Below are 25,014 nucleotides of genomic sequence, written 5' to 3' on the forward strand. Positions count from 1 at the left end.
AAGCTAGCCTGGCCTATGTTGTAATCCTTGCTGGATCCAGGGGTTCAGGAGACTTGATTTACTTCCAACACTGACTGGGTCTAGGAATTTAGGGGAGCCTGGCACCGCCGAACTCACAACACTATTCTTCCTATGTGGAATTCTTTGCTGTAAGAACTGTCTTCCCCCAAAATTTGTACCCTCCAGTGTTTTGGGCTTCAACTCCTAGTGCTGTCTGGTCTGATGGGAGTTGTAGTGCAAACTTCCTAAAAGGAGTGCCAGGTTGCATTGGGTTGGGGGCACAGCTGCCGTAAGAGCTGGAAATAACTACTGGATTGATACCTTTCAGAGGGAACTGGGCAAGGTCAATGAAGTCAGGTCTATCTGCTGCTATCAGTGCGTAAATGGAGTCCTCATGTCCAGCAAGTTTTTTGTGTTGAAGTTGCTCCAGCCCCTCTGGCTTCGTATCGCTTGAGCCCTTGTGTTCTTTGTACCTGATATGGGGCCCCTGTTCTCTTCGACCACCTGTGTGGCGTTAGGATTTAGCCCCCAAGTATTTATTTATTACATTTATATCCCAGCTTTCCTGCAAGGAGCTCAAAGTGGTATATACATACTTCTCCTTTCCATTTTATCCTCGCATCAACCCTGTGAGGTAGGTTAGGCTGACAGCAAGAGACTGGTCACCCAGTGGTCTTCATGCCTGAGTGGGGATTTGAACCCTGGTCTCCCATGTCATAGTCCGACATTCTAACCGCTACACCACCCTGGCACACTGATGGTGCAGACACACCCCTGGTTGATGTCTGCAAGTGAGAGTCTCTTCCCATTGCCCTGAGTGTTGTTGCCTGCACACAGCCACGCCCACACACCAGCTTTGAAACCTGGGCTGATGCTCTGTGTTGTTCTGTGCTAATAAGCCAGGCAGAGCTTATTATGGGCCCGCATCCAGATCAATATGTGCCTCAGCGTCATGGGATTAGCAGAGAGGGCCCTCCTTCCATTGCAGCTTCTCCTGTGCTGAGTGATATCCATGCCTTGTGGATAGATCAAGCTCCGCAAGCATATTTAAAAGAAGCGGGGGAGAAATAATTGGGTTGTGACGGGGCACCTTCTCCACCTGTAACTCAGCCTTGTGTTTTACTGCCCTATTTCCTTTTTATGGGCTCCTTTATTTTCACACCCTATCGAATATTCAAATGTATCTGCGACCCCTGAGCCTCTTTATGGGGGGTCGTTTGTCACCTTTTATTTCTTTTTTGTCTCTCGGTAAAGAGCTCTTGCCATTAATTACAGGGGCTAAGGACCTTCCCGCCAGCCTGCTTTCTCCTTCCTTCAGTAACTCGGAGGGAAAGAAGGCTGCTGCGTTCAGATGCCTGAAGCTTTTGCTTTTTCACTCCCCCTCCACAAAAGCTGCTAACATCCCCTTGCACCCAAGCCCACGGGCCTTACCTTTACCTGCTCATGTCTGTTTCTCACCTTTCTGGGACTCTAGGTGGCAAAGCTAGGGATTCCAGGGAGGTCTCCTATCCAGCCACTGGCCTGACCCAAACCTTCAGCTAGGTTGCCACACAGCGTGCCTTCAGAATATTCCCCAAGACCGCATTCCTGAGCTAGTCCTTTGGCTCTCAAAGAAAAGGGGGGGGGGGTTTAGGAAGACACAACTTCTTGTAAATTTTCCCTGAATGATCTGTAGGTGGTTCTTAACTTGCCACAGGCAAGCGTCTCTTTGTAAGCCTGCACTCTTAATTAGCAAGCCCCTTTAGTATTTCTGGGCATAGGTCAGCTAGCATTAAGGCATGTTGCTCATTTAACTGTATGAGTTCTAGGCACTCAATTTAAATACATGAGGGAGAAAACAATATTTCTAAAGGGACAAAAGCAAACATCCTTTCATTTTAAATGGTGCTCATATACATCACAGAGGCCATCAACATAAGAGTTATCCCCTCCCCTTGTCTGTCATGTAGAGGACATGCTGGTTTTAACCTGCCGGGTTGTTTTTTCTAAAACATATAGTTTTAAAAAATACTTGTTTTTCAATTTGCTGACCGACAGGTGTAAGCATCTGCTTAGCTTTCCCACCAAAATATGAAAGATCAGACCAAGGTGAGCTTATGTATCCCAGCATCCTGATTTCCACTCGGGCCAAGCAGATGAGTCTGGGAAAGCCCAAAGAAGGCATGGCAGAAATAATACTGTTTTCCAGAGTTGTCCCCCAACAGGCACGCTGCATTTGAGCATAGATTGTCTCCAGACATGGAGGACCTGCATGTCTCCTCCAGCAAAAGTCTTCTTCTGGGATTAAAGATGTCACTTCCAAGCAACCTTCAGTTCCAGCATTCTCAGTGTTTAGGAACCGGCTGCTACATAAGCAGTTGCCTTGCTTATGTAGTCTTTCCAACTGTGGGTGCCCTTGGGAAGCTTGCGAGCAGGGCATGAATACTGTTGGCTGATTGGACCAAGGTACCCTGCCACTGGACTTGGAGGCTCCATTTTCCTATTACAGCCGATGATCATGGATATTGTCTGAGCCACAGCCAAGGGGCGACTGTTGCTATTGAATTAAAACAGTACACACTAACCCCCCCCCCCATTTCCCTGGCCTGTATTTTTGCTCCATCTCCCACCCCCTAGCCCAGCTCTTTTTCCTTTCCTTTCCTTTCTTTTTTTATCTGTGCTGCGACTCCTGTCTGAGTAATCTCTCCCCGCCTGAAGTTTTCTCTGCAAACCTCAAGGTTTATTATCAGGCAGCACAGGGCAGCGCGAGGCGGGACGGCCCGTTCTGATGGACAGGGCAGGGTTGGCCACCATCTTCCTGATTATCTTTTTGTGCTTTGTGTGTGCGTGTGTGTTTCTCTTCCCCTTCACATTGGTATGTGTGGGTGGGAAAAATTATTCCAGCTATTTTTCTTTATCGCTCATAGCAGAGTTTTACACTAGATAGTCCTATTTGTTTTAGATTACCGTGCTGGAAGGGAAGGGAGGGCTGGGCTGCAGGAGCCTGTTGCATTCTGGGGCTGAGGCCAGCCTTGATCCACGAAGCACATGATGCTTTGCAAAACATCCCAGGCGCTGGTGTGTTCCTCGTATTGAGAACTGGTGTGGTATTAAGAGTGTGTTGAACTGAGACCACCCTGACCTGGGTTCACTTCCGTTCTCAGCCACAAAGCTCGTCCTTAGCCTAACCTACCTTGCAGGGTTGTGGTGAGAGGAGAAGGTAGGCAGAACCCCTTAGGCTAATCAGAGTTCCTGGGAAGGGAGGGCAAGCAGGATAGGAGAAATGAATCTGCTTTCCTCTGTGCATGCTCAGGAACACCCTTCCGATGCCGCACCAGGTGTTCTAGGGTTAAATGGCTCTGGGGTGACGCCCTGTGTGTGCTGCCGGACTATTTAAGCAAAACCACTTAGGAAGGGAATTTTTGATTGGAGGGGGGAGAAGCAAGGTGGGTCATGCTGGCGCTGATAAGGCAGGCCAGCGTAAAACAGAAGAAAAGGCAGTGAAGAGTCCCTCCTTTTATGAGACACAATAACCCACACCCTGGCGGGGGAGATAGGATCACGGTTCATTCCAGGCCTGAATACACCGCCCTTGCCTCCAGGATATGATCAGACCCTCCAAAGCCCATCTCCCTATTGTCCCTTCTCCTTGGAGCTGATGGTATCAGGGAGCAGCCGGCCAGGACTCCGGTTTATGAGAAATTCTCTAAAGGGGTGTGTGGGGAGGCTGGAAGCAGGGTGGCGAGGGGGCAGGGTGGGTGGGATAAAGAAATAAGACCTGATATTGGGGGTGGGGAAATGGCAGGATGTTGGGGCTTCGGGCTGACGGGGCAGCCCAAAAATTGGTGCGGGGTGCGAGTTGAACTATTAAGGCAAGGTTGCGACAGCATCAGAATAGAAGGAGCTTCCTTCTGGGTCAAACCAGTGGCCCAGCTAGTCCAACATCCTGTTCTCACGGTGGCCCCAATGGAAGCCCACAAGCAGGACACACCAGCAGCAGCAGCAGCAGCAGCACTCTTTCCCATTCGCAATTCCCCTGTATACATGTGAACGCTTGGCTAGCTGGCTGTTGCACCTGGAGGACACATGTAGGTGCCCTTGCACACTGCCTTGGGTCCCCACACTACTGTAAGAAGAGGGGTGAATGTGAAAGGAGAAAATGGCAATGTACATGTAGTGGTAGCTTTATCACTCGGAAGTGGTCCTCTGTATCCTTCACCCATTGGCAAGGGAGGATCTTTTGAGCTTGAATGCTGTCCTCCCATCATGGAGGCTGGCTCCACCTCATTCTCGTAACGGCAAGCCACAGTTTTCCTTGGGGATCCTAGGGCAGCTGTTTAGGAGGCTGCCGTTTTGCGGCAGATTCGGCATCATGGCCAAAGGTCTCTTGTTCCTTTAAGGGATGCTTGCAAGGCCCGTGATTAGGGGTAGAGAAGTTGAAGAGTTCTAACAGGAGCGGAAATTGCCAGTGTTCCCTTATTCATCTGAAACGGAAATCAATCCAGTGAATATGATCGGTATTCACTGTTGTTTTTCTGTCTTCAAACAATATGGAATCAATGACCTCACCTCCTATTTACATTGCATTTCCTTTGCACTGAGACAAGCAAAGTGATAGTGCAGCATTAATAAAATAGTTAATTATGTCCGCAGCAGACAGCAAGATGGAAAACATAGCGTTTAACAGAAGCTAAACTGCAGCAGAAGGGAAACGGTGCTGCAATGAATGTGGGGCAGAATGCAATTCAGTGCCTTTTTGCATCTCTAATTAGGGATAAGGGCGGCACATTGGCTACCTATGAACGTTTCCATAGGTGCTGAGGACAAAGTACGTGTCCAGAAGGGGAATGCTTGTACTTCCTCTTTTCCCATTCCCTCCCGGCTTTCTCCGCTTCCTCTGCCACCTCCCCCTGTCAGATTTTAGATTGAAAAGCTCCACAGGACAGGGCTCCACCTTGTTCCCCGTTATGCTGTAAAGCGTCATGCATGTTGACGGGGCTCCATAAATAATGATAGAAAGAGCAGCGATAATAATGGTGGCAGCTAATATCCCAGCGCCAAAAGTTCTGGCTACGTTCTGCACTCCACAATTAAACCACTTTCAAGCTGCTTTGAAATCTTTGATTGCCTCCAAAGAATCCTGCAAGTGGTAGCTTGGAGAGGAAGGTCTCTGAAAATTGTATGGGAGTTCCCCCAGCTCTTTTTGCTCCCAAAATTCCTCGGTGGGTTGTTGTGATGGCTTTGGGTGCTCCACCCCTGCCAATCGTTGCACAGGGCAGCCGCTTAAAAAATTTGATGGTAGTTTGAACTCTTCCCCCACCCCCCACTGCCACTGCCCACCCTGGTATAATCCAAATCCTGGTGTGTTAAAACTGTTGCCTCCGTTGCCCTGAGCCTGCAAAGAAGAAAGAGAGTAGAAGGGGGCTGTGCCTTAGTCACGAAACTGCCTTATTGGCAAAAGAGCTCACCTCTCGTCCTGTAACTGTGACCCTTTGCCTAAAACTCCTGTCTTGGAGGTTGGGGGGAGGGTAGACAGGTCCACGTTGCTATCCAGACTTGGTAAGAGCCTCCTCCACTAATGGGGTCAGGGTTTGCAGAGATAAAGATTTGCTGTTGTTAACTGTGTCAAAAAATCAATAAATCCCCGGTGATGCTTGGCTGCGATAGGAGAGGAGAAATCCCCAATAGCCAGCTAAGTGGCGGGGGCTGGGCATGTGCTGGCAGTGAGGTAGGGAGGGGGGGTTGGCGGCGGTCCGGATAAGCGGAGACCCTACAGAAGAAGAGAGGGGACTTGGGGGTATGTGAATCGCCAGCCCCATACTTCCTGAAATGCAGTCCTCGGTTACCAGGGCGCCATTTTGAAACAGAGAGGGACAACGGTGAGTGGATGTCAGCAACCCAGACGCAAAGGTGAGGGGCAGAGCAGAGCTCTGAAGACTGTTCCTGCCGAGGGAGGGAAGGAGGGCCACGTATCAGATGGGCTGTACCTTGCCCCACCTTGCCTTGTTGGCAGGTCTGAGCCGCTGCGGCTTGAGCGTACAGAGGTGCGACAGGGCTCTCTCTCTTGGTGGGGAACTTGCGTTGGCAAGCTGGAGAGACCTGCTCCCTGAAGCCACTGTTGGCAAGGAGCACAACCTTTCCTTTGCACTTTAACAGAAGGAGTAGAATAAGGAAATGACAACATAACCTATGTGATGAATTATGCAATTTATGTAATTTCAGCATGGCGGACAGTGAGACAATGTAGGTATTGGCAGAAGACCAACTGCAGCAGAACAGAAACGGTTCTGCATGTGATGGATGCTGGATGTAATGGAAAGCCATGCCTTCTTACAAGTTTGCTTCCCCTCTTCTGTGGGCTTCTGACTCCTTAGATTCCACTAATAGGCAAGTGGGAATCTGCCACGGACATGGGGGAATGAAGGAGGGACCCCTCCAAGCCCCTCCTCTTTTTCTCTTTGTCTAATTTTAACGCCCAACAGCTCCTTTGTTATTCCCAAGGCTACCCCTGATTACTTGAGCATCCGAGCTGCCAAAGCTGGGATAATCTCCTTAGCCCCTTTAGAGATATTTTCTTTTGTATGGGAAGGTGAAGTGTAAAGACGTTGCTTGTACGCAGCTTAAAAATGCTCCCCAATCGCCCCCTTCCATCTTATCAGGCTGGTGCTATCACGCATCGTTTTGCTACTTGAGTTGTCAGTTTTAAAATATGTATAATTCCCTCTGCCTCGTGTTTGAAACTTCTCAAAAGGAAAACCACCTTTTTTGACAAACATCCTCTTAGTCCATTTCATCAGCACCCCTGCCCATCAGAGCCGGGGAGGCGTCTCTCAGAAGCTCACAAGTTTGGGTATGATGGCACCGGCCAGCCCTTGTTTCTGGTTCCCAGCTTATGGTATCCTGTCCCCGAATGTGGAGGTGGGCAAAAAGCAAGTCCATCTTTGCACAGTGCCTAATTAACTGATGGAATTCCCTGACACATGATGTGCCGGCCCCCACTACCTTAGATCACTTTAAAAGGGAACAGCACAAGAGTGGGAAGAGGAGCAGGCAGTCAACCGTTATTAGATATGATGGCTAAACTTATTTAGTTATAATAATTTACATCAGCCTTCCAGGTCCCATCAGTTCCAGCCAACTGAGTTTTTTGTTGGAAGATTCAGGACAAGACAAAAAAAAGCACTTCTTCGCACAATGCATAGTTAAACTATGGAACCTCCTCCCACAAGAGACAGTGATGGCCATCAACTTGGATGGCTTCTTAAGAGGATCGGGCAAATTCATGGAGGACAAGGCTATCAATGGCTACCAGCCATGGTAGTTATGCTCTGCCTCCATGGTCAGAGGCAGTAATGGTTCTGAATACCAGATGCTGGAAACCACAGACAGGGAGAGTGCTCTTGTGTTTGGTTCTGCTTGAGGGTTTCCCATGGGCATTTGGTTGGTCACTGTGAGAACAGGATGCTGCTCTCTTGTGCATGTTGACCCTTATATGTCACCTGAGAGACTTACGGTACCTGTTCCCTTGAATATCTCCAATGAGAGTCACCAAAAGGTGAAGTCAGTTGCCTCACTGGTTGGGTTCCCTAGCTGGCCACTTTGGAAAGCAGGAAGCTAGGCTACATGAGTCCATCTACACAGCTTAGGTTTAAGCCAGTGATGGCCAAACTTGGCCCTCCAGCTGTTTTGGGACTACAACTCCCACCATCCCTAGCTAAGAGGACCAGTGGCCAGGGATGATGGGAATTGTAGTCCCAAAACATCTGGAGGGCCAGGTTTGGCCATCACTTGTTTAAGCTATCTGAAAGACCGTTTTCCCTCATAAGAACCTGCCCCGAGTTTTGAGATATTCGGGGATACCCTTCTCTCGGCCCCGCAACCTTCACAGGCATGCTTGCTGGGGTCATGGGAGAGAGTATTCTCAGTGGCTTCTCCAGATTTTTGGAACTCCCTCCCTAGAAAAGCTAGACTGGCTCCCACCTTGCTGACCTTCCTTCGGCAGGTGAAGACTTTCTTGTTCCAACAGGCCTTTGGGAATTGACTGCTTTTAGTTAAAGGGATGGTGCCATGCTGTTTTCATTGTAATAAATTTATTTTATTGTAATAATTTATTATTAGTAGTAGTATGTTTTAAACAGATTTTATTTATGTACAGTTGTACCTTGGGAGTTGAACGGAATCTGTTCTGGAAGTCCATTCGACTTCCAAAATGTTCGGAAACCAAAGCGCAGCTTCTGATTGGCTGCAGGAAGCTCCTGCAGCCAATCAGAAGCCGCAGAAGCCCCATCGGATGTTCGGCTTCCAAAAGAACATTTGGAAACTAGAATACTCACTTCCAGATTTCAATTATTCGGGAGCCGATTTGTTCAGGAGATCCAAGGTATGACTGTATATAGTTTTGATTCTGTCAATGATATACCGTATTTTTCCGTCTAGAAGACGCTCCCATGTATAAGATGGCCCTTAATTTTTGACATTATTTTTTAGGGGAAAAACCTTATCTTATACACGGAAAAATATGGTAGTTTTAATTCTACCAATTTTTAATTGTGATTTTTCTGGTTCTTGTTTTTATCGGTAAGCTGTTTTTAGTCCCATCAGGTTAAAAAGGTGGGGTATAGAGAAATAAAATGAATAAATATTCTTGATCTGAACCAGCAGGGCACACACTGTCTTTCCGCAGCCGTTGAAATGTTGATCGCCTATGAATCTTACAAGAATGCAAGTCCTTCCAGTGTGGGTCAGTTGGGTACCAAGCTGGAGTTGGATCTGGGTTGAAAATCCCATCTTTGCCATGTCGTGGGATGGCCTACCACATAGGACAGTTGTGCAAGTGAATACAATGAAATTTTGATGTCCTGTTGAATCACAATGTGGATAATCCTGGACCCTTCTTTCAGGTTAGGTTCTTGGCCCAGAGAGATACCACCACAGTCAGGAGAAAGCAAAAATAAGACTTTTTTGCTTTTGCTTGCATGGGTGAGGAGGTGACATTAGCTGAGAATTTCTTATTTCTATTCTAGAGGAGCTAACTGCAGCTAGCACTTTGGGGAGTGGTCGGGTGGCAATCTCCCTTTGTATTTTTCCCATTTCTGTTTTAATAAAACAATTCTTACTATCTTGCTTTTTTAAAAAAAAAAAAGCTTTGCTGTCATCCTTTGAAAACGTTTTTATCCTCCACATTGTAGTTAGGGGCAAGCAAACCCAAGAGCCACTGCCTGCCTCTACATGCTTCCTAGTTCCTTTCTCATTTTCTTAGGCCCCTTTCCCAGCAGTGCTTTTTTTATCAGCTTATGATACTAATAGTTAATATCCTCAGTATAAATAGTGCTTTGTAGAATAACACAAGGTTGGGGTGTCTTCTATGTTCATGTTGCTCACAGTCTAACTTTAAGCAGCGAATAAGTCGATCAAGGGAGAAGGAAGGAGCAATGAGATTCTTGTCATTGCAACTTGACAACGTTCCATGTGGCAGTTCTAATCACGTGATAGGTTGGTTCTCTGTTGCTTCCAGGTTGAACACTGAACTCAGCACCGCCGTATCACTTCCTTTTATTCTTTCCTGTGGGATGCAGTCTATTTGGTGCTACTCTTGTGAACCAAGCAGGCATAAAACTCCCAGAAGGAGGCAGCCATGTTCGTGCAAGCAAAAGGGAGCCCTTTTCCTCACCTTACCAGAAGTGGTCCTTTTCAGGTTTAGAAAATAAAGATAGTAGATGGCCAATGCTGGATATATGCAAGATCAAAGGTAGTGCAGAGGGAATGAGTAGAGGAAAGTTTAGTAAGTCAGCTGTCCCTTGAAAGCTGGTTGGCAGTGAGGTGAAGGCAAGTACAGAGGAAGGACCTGTGGAACGCTTGGCCGCAGGATGTTGTAACAGGCTAAATTAGGTGACATACATGCTTAAGCAGTGGGTAGTGGCCACACTAAGCCAGATAAATGCACAAGGACACACACACACACAAATTTATTGAAATGTGTAAGGAGAATTTATTTCAGGCTGCTAAAAGGCTTGTGCATGGGCTGTACCATGCTGCCCTTGCACTTTTGACTGGCATCAGTTGGCCCACTGTCGAAAGACACAATTGCTGAGCTATCTGGACCCGGAGTGGCAGGTTTGAGTTGCTTCTCATCTCCCCCAACCCCACCATTGTGGCTGAGATCCTTCTTACTCTGCCTGAGAGGCACCCCCAGGGAACGGAAGCGTTTTTCAGACGCCGTCCCTCGCCTTATTTTCTTTTTTCCTCCATTCCTTTTGTAACTTTATTATCACAAGCGCGCAGGCCGATACCAGCCCAATTTGGTTAATGATCCCGGAGATAAGAATTATTCCGATAACTTCCAGGCCAGCTGGCTTGCGGGAGCCAATCGGATGCCGGCTTTGCCAGGAAACTGATGGGGAGATAAGATAAGGGAGGAATTGTATTAACCTGCAGGGTGGTGAAACTGAGCGCCAGCACCACCGATCCCAAGATTAGGGGTAGTGAGACGCACGCACACAAGCAGAGCAGGCGGGAGGGAGGGAGGGGGAAAATGGACTTTGTTCCTTGCGATAATCTGCAAGATTGTTCTGACCATTAGCTAGGCTGGGCTGGGCTCTTATTAATAGACACGTCATGGCTTCCTTTTCGTCCCGGATGGGGCTCAGAGAGCTGGCGTGTGTGAACAAGTGTGTTTGAGGGTCTCAAGTGACTGTGGAATCTCCAGCCTTTCCTGCCCCATTGTAGTATTTCATGTTCCCCATGCTCAAATCTCTCCGTCACTTGTGCAGTCTACATAGGGCTTTATGGGTAGACCCAGATATGCTCACTTAAGCATAAGCTTTGGCACAGTTCACCCTTTAATTCAATCCTACCTAACCCTAGCCTTTCCCAAAGCAATACATCAGGCATTCCCAAACTCGGCCCTCCAGCTTTTTTGGGACTACAGCTCCCATCATCCCTAGCTAACAGGACCAGTGGACAGGGATGATGGGAACTGTAGTCCCAAAACAGCTGGAGGGCCAAGTTTGGGGATGCCTGCAATACATGAACAGAACCACAGCTGCCCTTCCTTCTCTGAAGGTTGCAATCTAGTTCTCCACCCCCAACATGTCTAAATAGGTGTGCATAAAAATGATTATTAGTAAAATAATAATAATAATAATAATAATAATAATAATAATAATAATAATAATAGCATCAGCGGGTGTATTTTATTAGCAGAAAATGCTTACAAAAATGTGTTTCTTAGTCAAAATTGCATAGAAAAATGCCCCTTTGGGGGAAATGCACACAAAATATTGTCGAATTTTCATGAGGACTTTTTTTTTAAGGTAAATATGTTGCAGAATGGTGTGGAAATGTGGTGAATGGAGATTAAGACTAGAAAAATGAGCGATGAAGAGAAACCAGAGCTGACAACCAATTTGCTGTCCTTCCCTCTGTCAGCTTCTATGAGTCCCTTGAAGCCTCACAACAATTCAGCAAAGCCCATTGCAAAGATGGCAGCCGCAATGTTGTTTGAGATGATGATGGCAGTCAGGAAGGGTTTCTTATAAGCAAGAAGACCTTCATTTGGTGGGTGAAGGAGTGCAGGAGGCGGGTCTTACGACAAGGGGCTCTCTAGGGCTTAAGATCTTAAGAGCCTGGTTTTTGGCTCAGACCAAAGGGTCTCCTCCAGCATCCAGTTCCCACAGGTGCCAACTAGATGCCTCTGGCAAGCCAACAAGCAGAACCCGAGCAGCGCAGCAGCACTCTTCCCACTTGCAATTCCCAACAACTGGAATTCAGAGGCCTACTGACGCTGAGCCTTGGGGTTTTTTAGAGCTATATTCAGACAGCCAACCATCGTCCATTCTCTGAAAGGGTACAAGTTGCTCTCTGGCAGACACAAACATGAGTTGGGCACATTTACTTTGCTCATATGTTGTGTGAGCCCTCCAGCTTTGAGGTACTGTTAACTATTGACATCTCTCTACAAACGGGCCCCAGTTAATCGGATTACCGGCGGTTTCTGCATTGCCCCCTAGCAGCTGGAGGTTGGCTGGGCTATTCCGGGCCAGGTGGCCCAGTGCTTCTGGGCAGGGAGGCGGGAGAGCAGCTGGAGAGCCTCCTGGCCTCAGTGCTGCGGTTGGGTTTCTGCTCTGCTGTGCCTCGGTTTCCACCTTGCTTTCCTGGAGCTGCCCTTCGGCATCCGCCTTGGCTTTCGACGAGGGGAGTAGTTCCTGTTATGTCCTTTTTAGCAAAATCCGGCAGGGACGGAGGGAGGGAAGCGGCTCGGCTTGCCCTATTTTCGTCCCCTTGTGTCTGGAACGGTTGCTTTCTTTATCAGTGGCTGTGTGTTTTCTCTGGTGGGGATTGATACACAGAAGATGGAGTGCTCTGACATGGAAAGTGTCAGGCAAAGGCTCTTATCTTGGAGACATGGTCGCCTGACCCAAACGCAACTGATTAGCCAGCAAGAAGCTGGAAGAGGAGGAAAGGGGGCAGGAGGAAGGGTGGCAGTTGGGCACAAAACAGGTTTGTTTGCTAAGCTGGACAGAACTTGCTCATTACTGCTCACTTGGCTGCAGCTCTCCTTGAGATTCCCTAAAGGGAGGAACCTTTTTGCAGAGGGCTGACTGATCAGAAACTGGATTTCACTCCCTCGCTTCTTCCCAGACGGGAGTGATGCATTTCAGAAGAGGCTGTCCTGCTTTAAGGGAGGGGCCATAGCTCAGTGGCGGAACATCTGCTTTGCATGCAGAAGGTCCCTGTTTCAATCCCTGGCTTCTCCAGCTGTGGCTGGGAATGGTCTCCTACCCAACACCCTGGAGAAAACAGCCATGGCTGTTGTGAGTTGTTAGTGGATAGGTGAAGGCTCCATTATTACCATATCAGCAGAACTTGACTGGACCAGCGGAGGCACACCTTTAAAAAAATGCTGGGAATTGCACGGTTTGTCAGAAGCCTCCAGAATGGAGGCAAGATCAAGGGCAGGGTTTCCTATTAGTGTGCTCTTTCCTGGGACAGAAATGTAAATGAGGTGTAGCCTCAGTAAGATGTTGCCAAGTGCACAGAAAATAATTTAAAGGAGCACTCCACAGACGGCAGCTCCCCAGTGACCTGCCACTGTGCACAGGATGTCTTCCCATGCGCAGGGCTGTTGGGTCTGGGGATCAGTTGCCATGGCTAAAGAACAGGAGTGAGGAGTTGGCTTCACCCCTTTCTTCTGGGTCTCCTGGAGGCATCTGACTGGCTGCAGTTAGATACAAAAATGGCCATCATAATGGCTATGTATGTTACCTTCAGGATCAAAGGCTGTATGCCATGAAATACCAGCTGATGGAGAGCAAGAGAAAGCGCTGTTGCTTTCATGCCCTACTTGTGGGCTTTCCGGAGGAATCTGATTGGCCATTGCCCAAAACAGGATGCTGTGCTTGGGCCACATTCTCACCATGCAGTTTACAGTGGTACCTCGCAAGACAATGCCTCGCAAGACGGAAAACTCGCAAAACGAAAGGGTTTTTCGTTTTTTGAGTTGCTTCGCAAGACGATTTTCCCTATGGGCTTGCTTTGCAAGACGGAAACGTCTTGCAAGTTTGTTTCCTTTTTCTTAAAACCGTTAATACAGTTGCGACTTGACTTCGAGGAGCAACTCATAGCACCGGTCCGGTAGCCTTTTTTGAGGTTTTTGAAGACTTTGGTGATTTTTGAAGCTTTTCCAAAACTTTTCTGACACTGTGCTTTGCAAGACGAAAAAAACCGCAAGACGAAAAAACTCGCGGAACGAATTAATTTCGTCTTGCGAGGCACCACTGTATCTCTATGATACCACTTTAAACGGTCATTGATTCCCCCAAATAATTATGCGTGCTGTAGTTTGTTAAAGATGCTGAGCGTCGTTAGGGGACCCCCATTCCCCTCACGTTGCTTCAATTCCCAGAGTGGTTTAACAGTCAGTCCCTCTTCACAGAGAACTCTGGTAATTGTAGGGAATAGTGGCCTTTTGAGAACTCTCCGCACCCATGAAAAACTACAGCTCCCAAAATTCTATGGCTATTTAAAGTGGTGTAATAGCACATTAAATGTGTGTTGTGAATGGGGCCTTAGATCAGTCTTTGATCTGAGCCAGCAGGGCTCTTGTACAGGTTGAATCCCCCCACTCCTCGTGTGCGCAAGGCCACCTTGGGAATTTTGCTGAAGCTGCTCTGAGCCCAGAAACTCTCCAGCGATGGTCTCCCCTCCCTTCACCTCACCTCTGCCCTGATAAGCTTTAGCACATGGGGACCTTTGCCTCCCTGTCCACCCCAGTGCCTTTGATGTGTTTTGGTGGAACGAGCAGTCTGATTCCAAGGCCTTGTTTCCCACGCAAGGAGTTGGATCTGGACCCTCGCCAAGCCTCCCTCCTGCGCCTCTGTCCGTCGCTCCCTCAGAACACCTCGACTGCAGGGCTTTGGGGAGGGAGGGAAAGAGGACGAAATGCAATGCCGACCCCTTTCTCCACTTTCAGATGTACAAAGGGGGACTGCTGGGAGTCTCCGTTTAACATCCATCTGAGTATTGCTTAGCTGCCATCTTATCTGTCCGCTGAAAGATGAAGGTGCAGCTAAAACATTTTAGGCTGGTCTTCCCAGCCGATTTACATGTTATCTAACCCATTAAACCGAGAGGCTTATCGGACCATCAAGGCCATTACAGCTCAAAGCCGTCTCAACCAAGGGTCCTAATGAAGCAAAATAAGAGGCTCCCTTTTTGATGGAGGGATGCCAGCAAGCTTTGATCCGTCCCCTGCGTTGCAGCTCCTTGCAAAGTAACCAGAGAGGGGCCACAGTGCGCTGAGGTGATGCCAGGAAGGGTTGGATCTGTCCATTTTGGTTTCTTTCAATTCCCTGTTTCTTCCCATCTTAAGTTCAGTCCTCCACATTTCTGCAGCACTTTGCAGTTTCTAAAGGTCCTCATAAAAATTCATCAGTATTTTAGTGTGATTTCTTCTTTGCATTTTTGCCTAACATGCACACATTTTTCCAAAGCAATTTTCCCTACAATGCATTTTGGAATATTATATTTACTGATACAGGCAGTTTTATAATGCTCTACTCTAGCACATGCATTTTTCTACACGTTACTTGACTGGAGAACTGCACTGCAATATTCGGAGAAGAGCAAATTTTGAAAGATGGCTGTGCTTCGGTTCTTGTATTGTTTTGGAAATTACAAACCTGGTAGTTTCACCTTTTAATGCAAACTGAACTGAATCCCCCCCCCCCCATCCCTACATGATGCCCAGACAGGGAAAATCCAGTGCTTTCTGAGTCATCTTACAAAGGTTGCTACAAACACAAACTCTTACCTTTAACCATTGTTATTGTTAAAAGCACATTGATGGATTTTGTGTAACTCAAAAGCTCATCAGGCAGTGTAGAGTGCCATAATGTTGACATTCTAGAAAAGTTAAGTAGGATTGCCTGCACGAAGGAAGGATCTATGGTTCAACTGAAGAGTATTTGCTTTCAATTTAGAAGGTCCCAAGTGAAATCACTGGTATATCAGGTAAGAGCTGGGACAGACTCCTTGCCTGAAACCCTGGAGAGTTGTTGCTGCCAGTCAGTGTAGATAAAGTAAAGGGACCCTATGGTCTTGACATTGTCCCAAGTTCCTATTAAATCAGCTATTTACCCTGAAGAGTTAAATAGCTGGCTTACTGGGCTGCACACCCTGGACACCGAAGTGGACAGAGATGCAACTCACAAAACAGGCAGGTCCTTGAGGAGGTAAAAGGTGACTTGCCAAGTACCTCTGACTTTTGTGGAAAACACACGCTAAATATTTTGTTGAAAACCCTTTAGGATACACCCAACAGTTGTTTATGCTGCCAGAGCAACCTGAAAAGCTTACCTTAAGCAGATGCGGCCATCTTGGACGTGGCTGTTGAGGTGCAACTTTCACAGGGGGACCCCATATTTAGCTGAAGCACCAATTCCACCTTTGAACTGAGGCGAAAGCAAACCTGTTCATTGAAAACTCTGGCTTCAGAATGTGGGCAGCTAATCGCAGTAGAAGGCCACAGGTCGAAGCTGGGGGGAAATTCTCGGAAGCAACAGGTGAGGGACAGGTGAATATCTGGAAGAAGAGCTGCTTTGGTTCTTGTTCAGTAGGTCATTGGCAGCAGTGATGGTCAATGGTCATCATGGTGGCTGGCATAACCACACTCCCTAAACTATAAGCAGCTCTGCCGATCCTATATGTGCTCATATTCTCCTCCAGCTTATTTGGAAAGCATAAAGGGATTCCTTACGCACAGTGGACATGCGTTTGTGGTACTGGGGAGGTGGAAGACGTGGTGCATTCTCTTTTGCACTTTCCCTCGTATAGAGATCTCAGAGCTCATTTCTGGAGGAGACCTTTGGAGAGCAAGAGCTGGCTGGGCCCTGCCTGATATTATTTGCAATCTGTTGGCAGAACACGGTAAAACCATTGCAAACCAGGTGCCCACCTCTGCAGTAGCAGCTTTAAAAAAATCCCTTGCGTTCCTCTTTAACCAGGCCTTTGACTGATTGACATCCAATGCCCTTTTAAAATTAAAAAAGTTGGGGGGAGGGGTTGTTGGGTTGTTTTTGTTATGTATTTTGTGGTGTTATATTGTGTTTTTATGTTGTAACTGCCCTGAGACCTGGGGTATAGGGCGGTGTACAAATGTAATAAATAATGACAACAATAATAAAGGCTTTTGTCATGGAATGCAAAAAGGGCTATCCACAATAGTATCGTGACGTTGTTCATCTTGGTTTGTGCTGATAATTATTAGTGTCAGTTATTATTAGTGCTGTGCTTTGTCCTTGTTTCTCTGGTGTTTGCAATTGTGCCTCACATAAGTACCATATATCAGTGCAAATGTTTTTTTTAATTAAATTTTGAATTATAACAAACAAATAAAAAACATATCAAGTAAAATATCAGGTTAGTGAAATCATATACAGCACAAAGTCCAGCATGAAGAAGAAGATGGTTACAAAGTTTACTATGCAAACAATAAACCCACCAAAGTAAAACCTCACAAGATCCGCAGCTTTGTATAGGCAGGAGAGACTGCCCAGCCATGAGCTTCATCATTTGTAAATGAAGTCATGCTGTATTGCAAAAAAAATAGGGGGTGTGTCTCTTGTACAGTACTATGTTCTTCAGCAACTTTTAATTTATGGGAAATATTTTCTAGAAGAGCATTTGCCCTTCCACATCTGTAAGAAAATGATATTTTAGTGTGGTGGCACCTACACTTCGGAATTCCCTGCCTGTTGATACAACGAAGCAGGTGCCTTCATTGTATTCTTTTGGCCATCTACTAAAAGCATTTTTCTGTAGACAAGTCTGCCCAGATACATAGAATCTGATGTGCTTTTAGTTAATTGCTACTTTCACTTATCTCAGTGTTTTACTTGTCTTTACTACATATGTTATTGTTTAATTATTTTTGTAAACCACTTTGATAGCTTGCTTGTTTTTACAATCAAGCGGTATATAAATTGTATGAAATAAATAAATAACATTTGCAAATAACGTTTCCTGCCCCCAGTGGCCTCGGGGCTCGCTCAGCTGGGGACAGGAGCCTTTCCGCCCCACCCCCTGGCTGAGCAGCAGGCTAGGGCCAGCTGTATTGGCCACAGCCTGTGAGGCACTGGGGTGAAAGCACCTTGGTTCCCACAATGAGAACTATGGCAGTTTCACTCCGCATCTCGCCAGCTTGGGCCAATGCAGCTTTCCCCAACCTTCTGGTATATCGCCAAACTGTGTTGTTTTGCTGGCGATGTTGAAAACTCAGCATCGCCCAGCCCTAAGACATACATACCTTCACTCTGCAGAAAGCAACAGTGCATAGTATAATTCAAATTGATTATGATCAGCCAACAGCCACAGGAAATATGTTTGTAGAATTAATTCAACTTATTAAGCATATTGAACTTTAAAGAAAGAGCCCAACCTTTGTCTTTTAATCAGGAAATGTGAACAATTTTGCAAAAGAAGTGCTTCTGCTTCAACTGCTAATATGAAGTAGGAACCTCGTTAAAGAATAAGAAACAGTACCTAGCCTCTGCTCAGTTATTTTGCTCATTCACCGAGGTCTTCCATGCTTTCACAAGCAAATTTGAAAACCTCATTTTCACCTGCCAAAACAAGGAGGGTCCATCTGTCACCCTGTTGTGCAACCAGATGGCACCGTCTCTCCCACTCAATTGGTTGATAGATGTTATGGGAACATTGTAATCTGGCCATTTCTGTGGTTTTAAGAAAGGAGGAAGCCCACGCCACCTAGTAGGGAGATCTCTTCTTACTGAAGAAGCTTCCTTGGAAAGTTTATGTATGGTCTCACCTCACTGATTTCTGCTTCCCTGATCTTGCTATTTTTCGTCCTGTCCCATCAGGTGAACTGGAGCTGATGACATCAGAGGGCGAGAGCAAAGTGCGTGCCAGGCAGAACGTGCCTGAGGGATTGTCCTGGGGTCCGTACCAGGGGAATATCCACAGTGAGCCTGCTTCTCCAGGGAACAGTGAGCCAGTAAGTAAAGTAGTCAGTAAGTCAGCAGAAATGAAAGCAAGCACCCCTCTCCTCTTTTCCTCTCTCTGCAGAAAACAGCTGCAATGCCCTTTGGTGGGTGGCATCGTTTTTACCCCACCTTCCCTCCAAGGAGATCAAGGCAGTCCATGGTACTCCAGTTTTATCCTTGCAGAAACTCTGTGAGTTAAGAGACGGGCAGTTGTAGAGCACCTGCCTTGAGTGCAGGAGGTCCCAGGTTCAATCGTCTGCATCTACAGGTGCCACTGCCAGTCAGTGCAGGCAGTACTAAGTTCTATACCATCCTGGCATTGGGGCTGAGCTTGCACCAGATGGCATTCCTAGCCTGGCTGTCATTTCAGACCACCTTCCTGCACTTTTGAGGCAGTCCCTTCCACTTCCTGGGACTTAAAAAATCTATGTATGTTGTCAAGTAGAGGTGTAAGCATGGATATCTCAGTTGGTTAGAGTGTGGTGCTGATAATGCCAAGGTTGCAGGTTCAATCCTTGTATGTTACAGCTCTATATTCCTGCATTGCAGGGAGTTTGACTACATGATCCTCAGGGAACATTCCAACTCTACGACTCTATAATTTTATGATTCTAAGCCAATGTGGTTCTCTCCAGATGCCTTGGGACTACAAATCCCATCAGCCCCAGTCAGCCTGGTCAGTCATCATGGATGATGGGAGTTGTAGTCCAAGGCATCTGGAGGACACCGTCTTGGCTAGCCCAGACCTTGCAGCATGTCTCAGGCACCTCCACAGGTAATAAGTGGTGATCATCATAACCACACCCCAAGGCAATGCTTCTGATTCTTCCTGTTTTTCACTTACAAGCAGCATCCTTTTAGCACAGGCCAAGCTACGATTCTGTGTTTAGCACCACACACAAAGTGCCCGTCAGCAGGATGCAGCTTCTCCCATGCAGCTAATCTCATTAGCGCGGCTCATGGCAGGGCTATATCCCATCAGCATCAGGTTCTTAAAAGCTCCTTTCTGCACAGGCCTGTGTTATGTTTTTGAAATCCCGGCTGGAAGGCCTTTACCCTGCTGGGCTTAATTTCTGGTTTCCCCAGTTGTCTTGCCGTTCTGTCTCGGAACTGGTGCTGCTTCGCTTATTCATCAGCGATCTGGAGCTGGGCTGAGCAGGGAGGTGGCCAAGTCGCAGGTGACCCCAAATTGTTCAGGAGGCCAATGAACCAAGCAAGGCTGTGAAAAGCTTCAAAAGGATCTCTCTAGGCCCTGTAATGAGCAGGCAACAAAGTAGTAAATGAGGCCCCATGTCAATCAAGTAGGAGCAAGGCTTATTGCAACCAAAAATAATCCCATGTGTATTCCAGTTTCATGGATGGCAAATTGCAGAGCCTGTAATTCCCCCAGAACATTTTTTTCCCACACCAGTGCCTCAGCTTGGAACATAATACAAGCGCCTTGGAGGATGCACAGTGCTTTCCTTTTGCTGCTGAATACCTACAGCCAGCTGCTGTATTGGAGGTGGCTAGCCAGATCTTGTTGGACTTCAATTCCCAGCTGACCCAGCCAACATGGCAAGTAGCCCAGGGCATGATGGGAATTGTAGTTCCGCAACATCTGGAGGGCCACAGCTTCCACACCTCCATCTCATTTGGGTCTTCATTTCTCTGAGAGCAGGGGTTTGCTGGCTGACCCCACTTCCCCCATTGTGTTCATGTGTTCAGCCCCATCACCCTCCACACAGTTGTCTGCATTGGGGAGCTTCCTGACTGGCCAGGAAAGAAATATTGGGGTCAATGTGGACAGCTCCCAATGGTGACAATGGAAATGGGAAATTCCACGTTAGTTGTGATTAAGGAAAGGTATTGAAAGTAAAACAGCAAGTATTACAATGAAGACAGGATATAAATCTTAAAGTGGACCTGCCTTTGGAACAACTGGGCCCCATCTGCACCGTACATTTGAAGCCGTATCATACCACTTTAAACAGTCACAGATTCCCCCAAAGAATCCTGGGAGCTGTAGTATTTTAAGGGTGCTGAGAGTTGTTAAGTGACCCCTTTTCCTCTCACAGAGCCACAGTTCCCAAAGTTCCTTGGGAAGAAGGATTGGTGGTTAAAGCACCCTGGGCGTTGCAGCTTTGTGATGGGAATGGGGGTTCTCCACAAGGCATCTTTTCCGTAAGCATCCCAGGTCATGAGGCTGGGTAAGGCCCCTCTCAGCCTCAAGCCATGGAAAGCTGCTGCTAGTGAGTGTAGGCATCCCTAAAGTAGCTGGACTGATGGTCTATCACAGAAGAAGGCATCATAATATGTTGTTTGTGCATCTTTGGCTTCTGTCTGTTTAGTTTGTTCCATTTGTGCTCCTCTTGGGTGTCCAAACCTGGATTTTGTGTTGACTTACAAACCCAGTATCTCATCCTCACAACCTCTTTTGGCCCTGCTTCCTTTTCCTCTTAAACTTCTCAAGTTTTGGCAGAAGAGGGGACGGACGTCAGAATCAAGATTGTTTTGTGGGGTTGTGTGTGTGCATGAGTATCTCATTTTGTGCGACAAGTACACATCTGATTCCAATAAAAATATTGCAAAACCTTTTAGAACAAATGATAAGAATAATATAGCAATGTGCATGCCTCCGAAAAAACAGCTATGGACATGATTTATAACTAGGCTCAGGGAGTTCTGAAATGACTTGGAATTCAGAAAAGGGGAAGGGGGTGGGAAACCCAAAGGATTCATCCCCTCTTTGCCCCCCACTGGAGGAGGCAGGAAGAGCAGAATGGGAGCAGGTTGGTGCTAACTTTCTTTGGAGGATCTTGTTCCATAGTTCTGGGTTTTTCTGTCTGAGCCCTGGCTGTATTATTGCCATTGCTGCTGTTAGATTTATTACCTGCCTTCAGCAGAAGGAACCGGGGCAGGTCATAGCAATGTAAAAATACAACAGTCAAAGCAGTTTGAAACAAATTGCAATCACAACTAGAGTGGGTCCTAAAAACAGACATCTCAAGTGGAGGAGGTGGACACTGTCAATGGCTACTAGCCATGGTGGTGATGCTATACCAACCTGGTCCAAGGCAGCTATGTTTATGTATACTAGCTGCTGGAAACCACAGGAGGGGAGAGTGCAGTAGTGCTCAGGTCCTGCGTGAGAGTTTCCCACAATCTTCTGGTTGGCCGCCATGAGAGCCGGATGCTCAGCTAGGTGGGACCTTTTCAGCCTGATCCAGTGTCCTTAAGTGCCCAAAGGTCAGGGCAATGAGGTGCATCTTCAGCATATGCTGAAAGTCACACTTCTGTGGGGGAAGGAATTTCCAACTTGGGGGGGATGCCTGGCACCCCCATACCCACAATGTTTCATGCCCTGCTCTATAGGTGGTTAGGCTGCCCCCAAGTGCTATCCAAGGGACCTTGGCCTGGGCAAGACCCGATCTCTGCCAGTGGGAAAAGGAGGAGGCGGTGGTGGCTCTTTTGGGATTTCTTCCAACTCTTTTTTTATGGGGCTTTGTGAAGGATGTGGGACAGAAAGCCCTGGCCTCTCCTCTCCTCTCCCTTCTCTTTCTCTCTCTCTCTCTCCCCCTCCCCCCCCCAGCTCAAGCCTCCCCGTTTATCTTCTTTTTTTTTTTTTGCCAAATTAAATCCTTGATTAACCCTTATCTTGCCAGTTTGGCGGCTATCTCTCCTGTGGCGCCGTATGTCCAGACAACCGGTACGGGATGATTGATTTCTTAAAGATATGCCGCTGCTTTTTTCTGATACTTCATTTATTGTCTAAATATTTTTGCTCCCATTTCAGCAGCTTCCCTTATCAAGTCGTGTTGATGATTCCCAGCCCTGCCCTCTCTCTCTCTCTCTCTCTCTCTCTCTCTCTCTCTCTCTCTCTCTCCCCCCCCTTCCTCTCATCCCCCCCCCGCCCCAGTTTCTTCCTTTTCTTTATATTTTCAGTTGCCTCCCTTCTCTGTTTTGTTTTTGTTTTTTTTAACCCAGAAGACAGAGGAAAGGGTTGTTGCTCTCTATGGCCGAAAGTGACTATCAGTCTCTTTTCTTGCCTGGGGAGGGGGAGGTCGGGGAAGCACGGAAAAATGGGTCTCCCAACTCTATCTTTTCTTCAGTAACTGGTATGAAAAAGCCCTAGTCTATGATGGCCATTAGGGAAGGGAAAGCAGGAAGCTGCCTTATATCATCAGGCTATTGGTTCATCTAAGACAGTATAGTTGTCTCTGACTGGCAGCAGCTCTCCAGGCAGAGAAACATTTCCCATCTTCTGCTGGCTGACCCTCTTAACTTGAAAGTGCCAGGATTAAATAAGTTCAATATGTTGATTATTATATTTATTTTCCACCCTTCACCAGAAGGCCCCAGGTTGGATTACAGCAATATAAAATGCAGCATTCAAAACAGTTTAAAACAGCTCACAATCACAGCTGCAGTGAGTCCTAATAGAGGCAAAAAGAGAAGCGGGGTGGTGGTGCTGCCTTTGCACCCTGCTTGTGGGGGCAGCCAGGAGGCACATTACGGGAATCCGGGTTGCTGGACTAGATAGATCTTTGAGCTGATGTAGCTGCCCGCTCCTCACGCTCCCATGCCATTGATGGGCAGCAGAATTGAGTCTGCCAGGCCCTACTAGGAATGAGGGAGGAATCTGCATTTTGCAACAGACCAACCTGACCTGATGGCTCCAGCCCTGCTTGTGGATCATAACACAGCTCCCAGTTGGACGGTGGATTTTGCAATGCATTTGCAGTCTGCAAAAAGTGCACACCAAAATCCGCATGTTGTGTCAACAGTGCATATAAAACGCGTGTTTTGAGGTGAATGCATTGAAGAGTGTGTGTTTACATTAAAAGGTGCACACACGACGCATGGGACAGGCTCACGACTGAGTGGCAGTGAGGCTGAAACAAGATGGAATTAACTCCTCAGCCCATCCCTAGTCTTTGTCTATCCTAATGCAGCTTTGTTAAAAAATATGCTGTGTCCAGCTTCATGCTACAATGCCATAGGCATATAGGAAGCTGCTGTGTCAAATCCATTGGTCCACCTGGCTCAGTACTGTCAACTCTGGCTGGCAGCAGCTCTCCAGCTTTTCAGGCAGAGGTCTCACTCCCAAGCCTGCCAGGGATTGAACCTGGGACCTTCTGCATGCAAAGCAGATGCTCTGCCTCTGGGCTATGGCCTTTCCCCAAGCCAGGCATGTGGGAAGATGCCATTAGCACACATTCGCTGCATCCTTACCCCTCCCTGCAAGACTGGCACTCTTTGCCACAATGAAGTGTCTCTCCCCAGCCTCAAAAAAAAAAAGGGCAAGCAAAAAAACCCAAACCTTCCTGTGGGGAGGGCCAAATCATCCTGGAGGTTAATGATTAACCAGCGTGACGGTTCTCCCTTCCCTTGTTTGGCAAGGGGTCCGGCTGCCCCAGATAAAAAAAAAGTCCCAAGCGGATGTTGCTCAGATACAGTTTCCGATGGTTATCTGGGCCGCTGCAGATTGGAGACACTGACCTCTTTGTTAAGGGGAAAACAAGGAGGGTTTCTCTGCCTTGCCTTCCTGCCCGGACCCACTTACCACGGAGGGGCTGGCATGGAGAGTGTCCGGGAAGGAAGCCACACCTTGCTTGCCAGTCTGTCTCTCTCACAGCCCCTTTATGCTCCCAATGGGGCATTGTGGGGAAAGGGGGGGCTGTTTTGGGGAGCCAGGTTGGCACGGATGCAGACCTTTGGGAGCTTGTCGCCTGGAGTTATTTGTAAGAGACAGTCTTGTTACTTGACTCCAGGGCGCTCTCGAGAACCTGGGGGTGGTGACGACAGGGCAGGGCTAATGGAGCAACAGAATGAGCCACTTCCAATGTGTCCGTCGTGGTTTGTGCAGGCATCTTTTTACACCCTTATAGCACCATAAGCCTGCAGGGAGCTTTGCAGATGAGAATGTGGGGGGAACTCCTTGCCCCAAAGAGCTGTGAATGGAGTTACAGTGAATGACTGACTTACAGAAGGGCAGCCTTTGCCAAGCTGGTTCCCATCCTGGAGCTCTGGACTACAGCTTGTGCCCATGGGGCCTGATGGAGAATTGTAGCCCAGGTAGGCACAAATATTGCAAAAACTGCTCTTTATAGTAAGGGGAACCTTGCACAAAGCCCCTGAATCTTCAAAGGAAATGTGGGCTTTCAGGAGGGATCCTGGGAGAGGTGGCTTTGTGCTGGGTAGTGATGCCAAATATATGGGGCAGCAAAGCAGTAAAGCTTTTTTTTATGGAAAAAAACACATTTTATTGAAAATTTGGGATTTATATGCCACTTTCCAGTCAAAAGCAAACCCCTGAACCATAATGAAAATACCAAACGTACAAACAGTTGAACTAAATTATAACAGCAAGCGATTAAGAACAAGTTAAATAAATAAAAGTATTGAAGGACGTAAGAAGCCAAATGCCCATCTAGTCTAGCAACCTGTTCTCCTAGGGGCCAACCAGATACCCTAATGGGAAGCCTGCAAGCAGAAACTTAGTTCAACAGCACCGTCCCCACCCACTATTCACTGCAACTGGTAGTACACAGAC

At 47.3% G+C, this 25,014-nt stretch overlaps 1 protein-coding gene across 7 annotated transcripts in view; it reads left to right on the plus strand.

Moving 5' to 3' along the window:
* Positions 1-25,014, plus strand: part of ZFPM1 (zinc finger protein, FOG family member 1) — a 112,477-nt gene that overhangs the window by 70,642 nt on the left and 16,821 nt on the right. For 6 of the 7 annotated variants that reach the window (XM_081017755.1, XM_081017758.1, XM_081017754.1 and 3 more), the window contains one exon: positions 18,357-18,490. In XM_081017755.1, coding sequence (XP_080873881.1) covers positions 18,357-18,490 — 134 coding nt within the window. Of the gene's footprint in view, positions 1-5,803; positions 5,890-18,356; positions 18,491-25,014 lie in introns of those variants that run through there. The other variant, XM_081017760.1, reaches the window with a different exon arrangement.

The sequence above is a fragment of the Podarcis pityusensis genome (assembly GCF_964106645.2).
Source record: "Podarcis pityusensis genome assembly, chromosome: 8".
Classification (NCBI taxonomy): Eukaryota; Metazoa; Chordata; class Lepidosauria; order Squamata; family Lacertidae; genus Podarcis; species Podarcis pityusensis.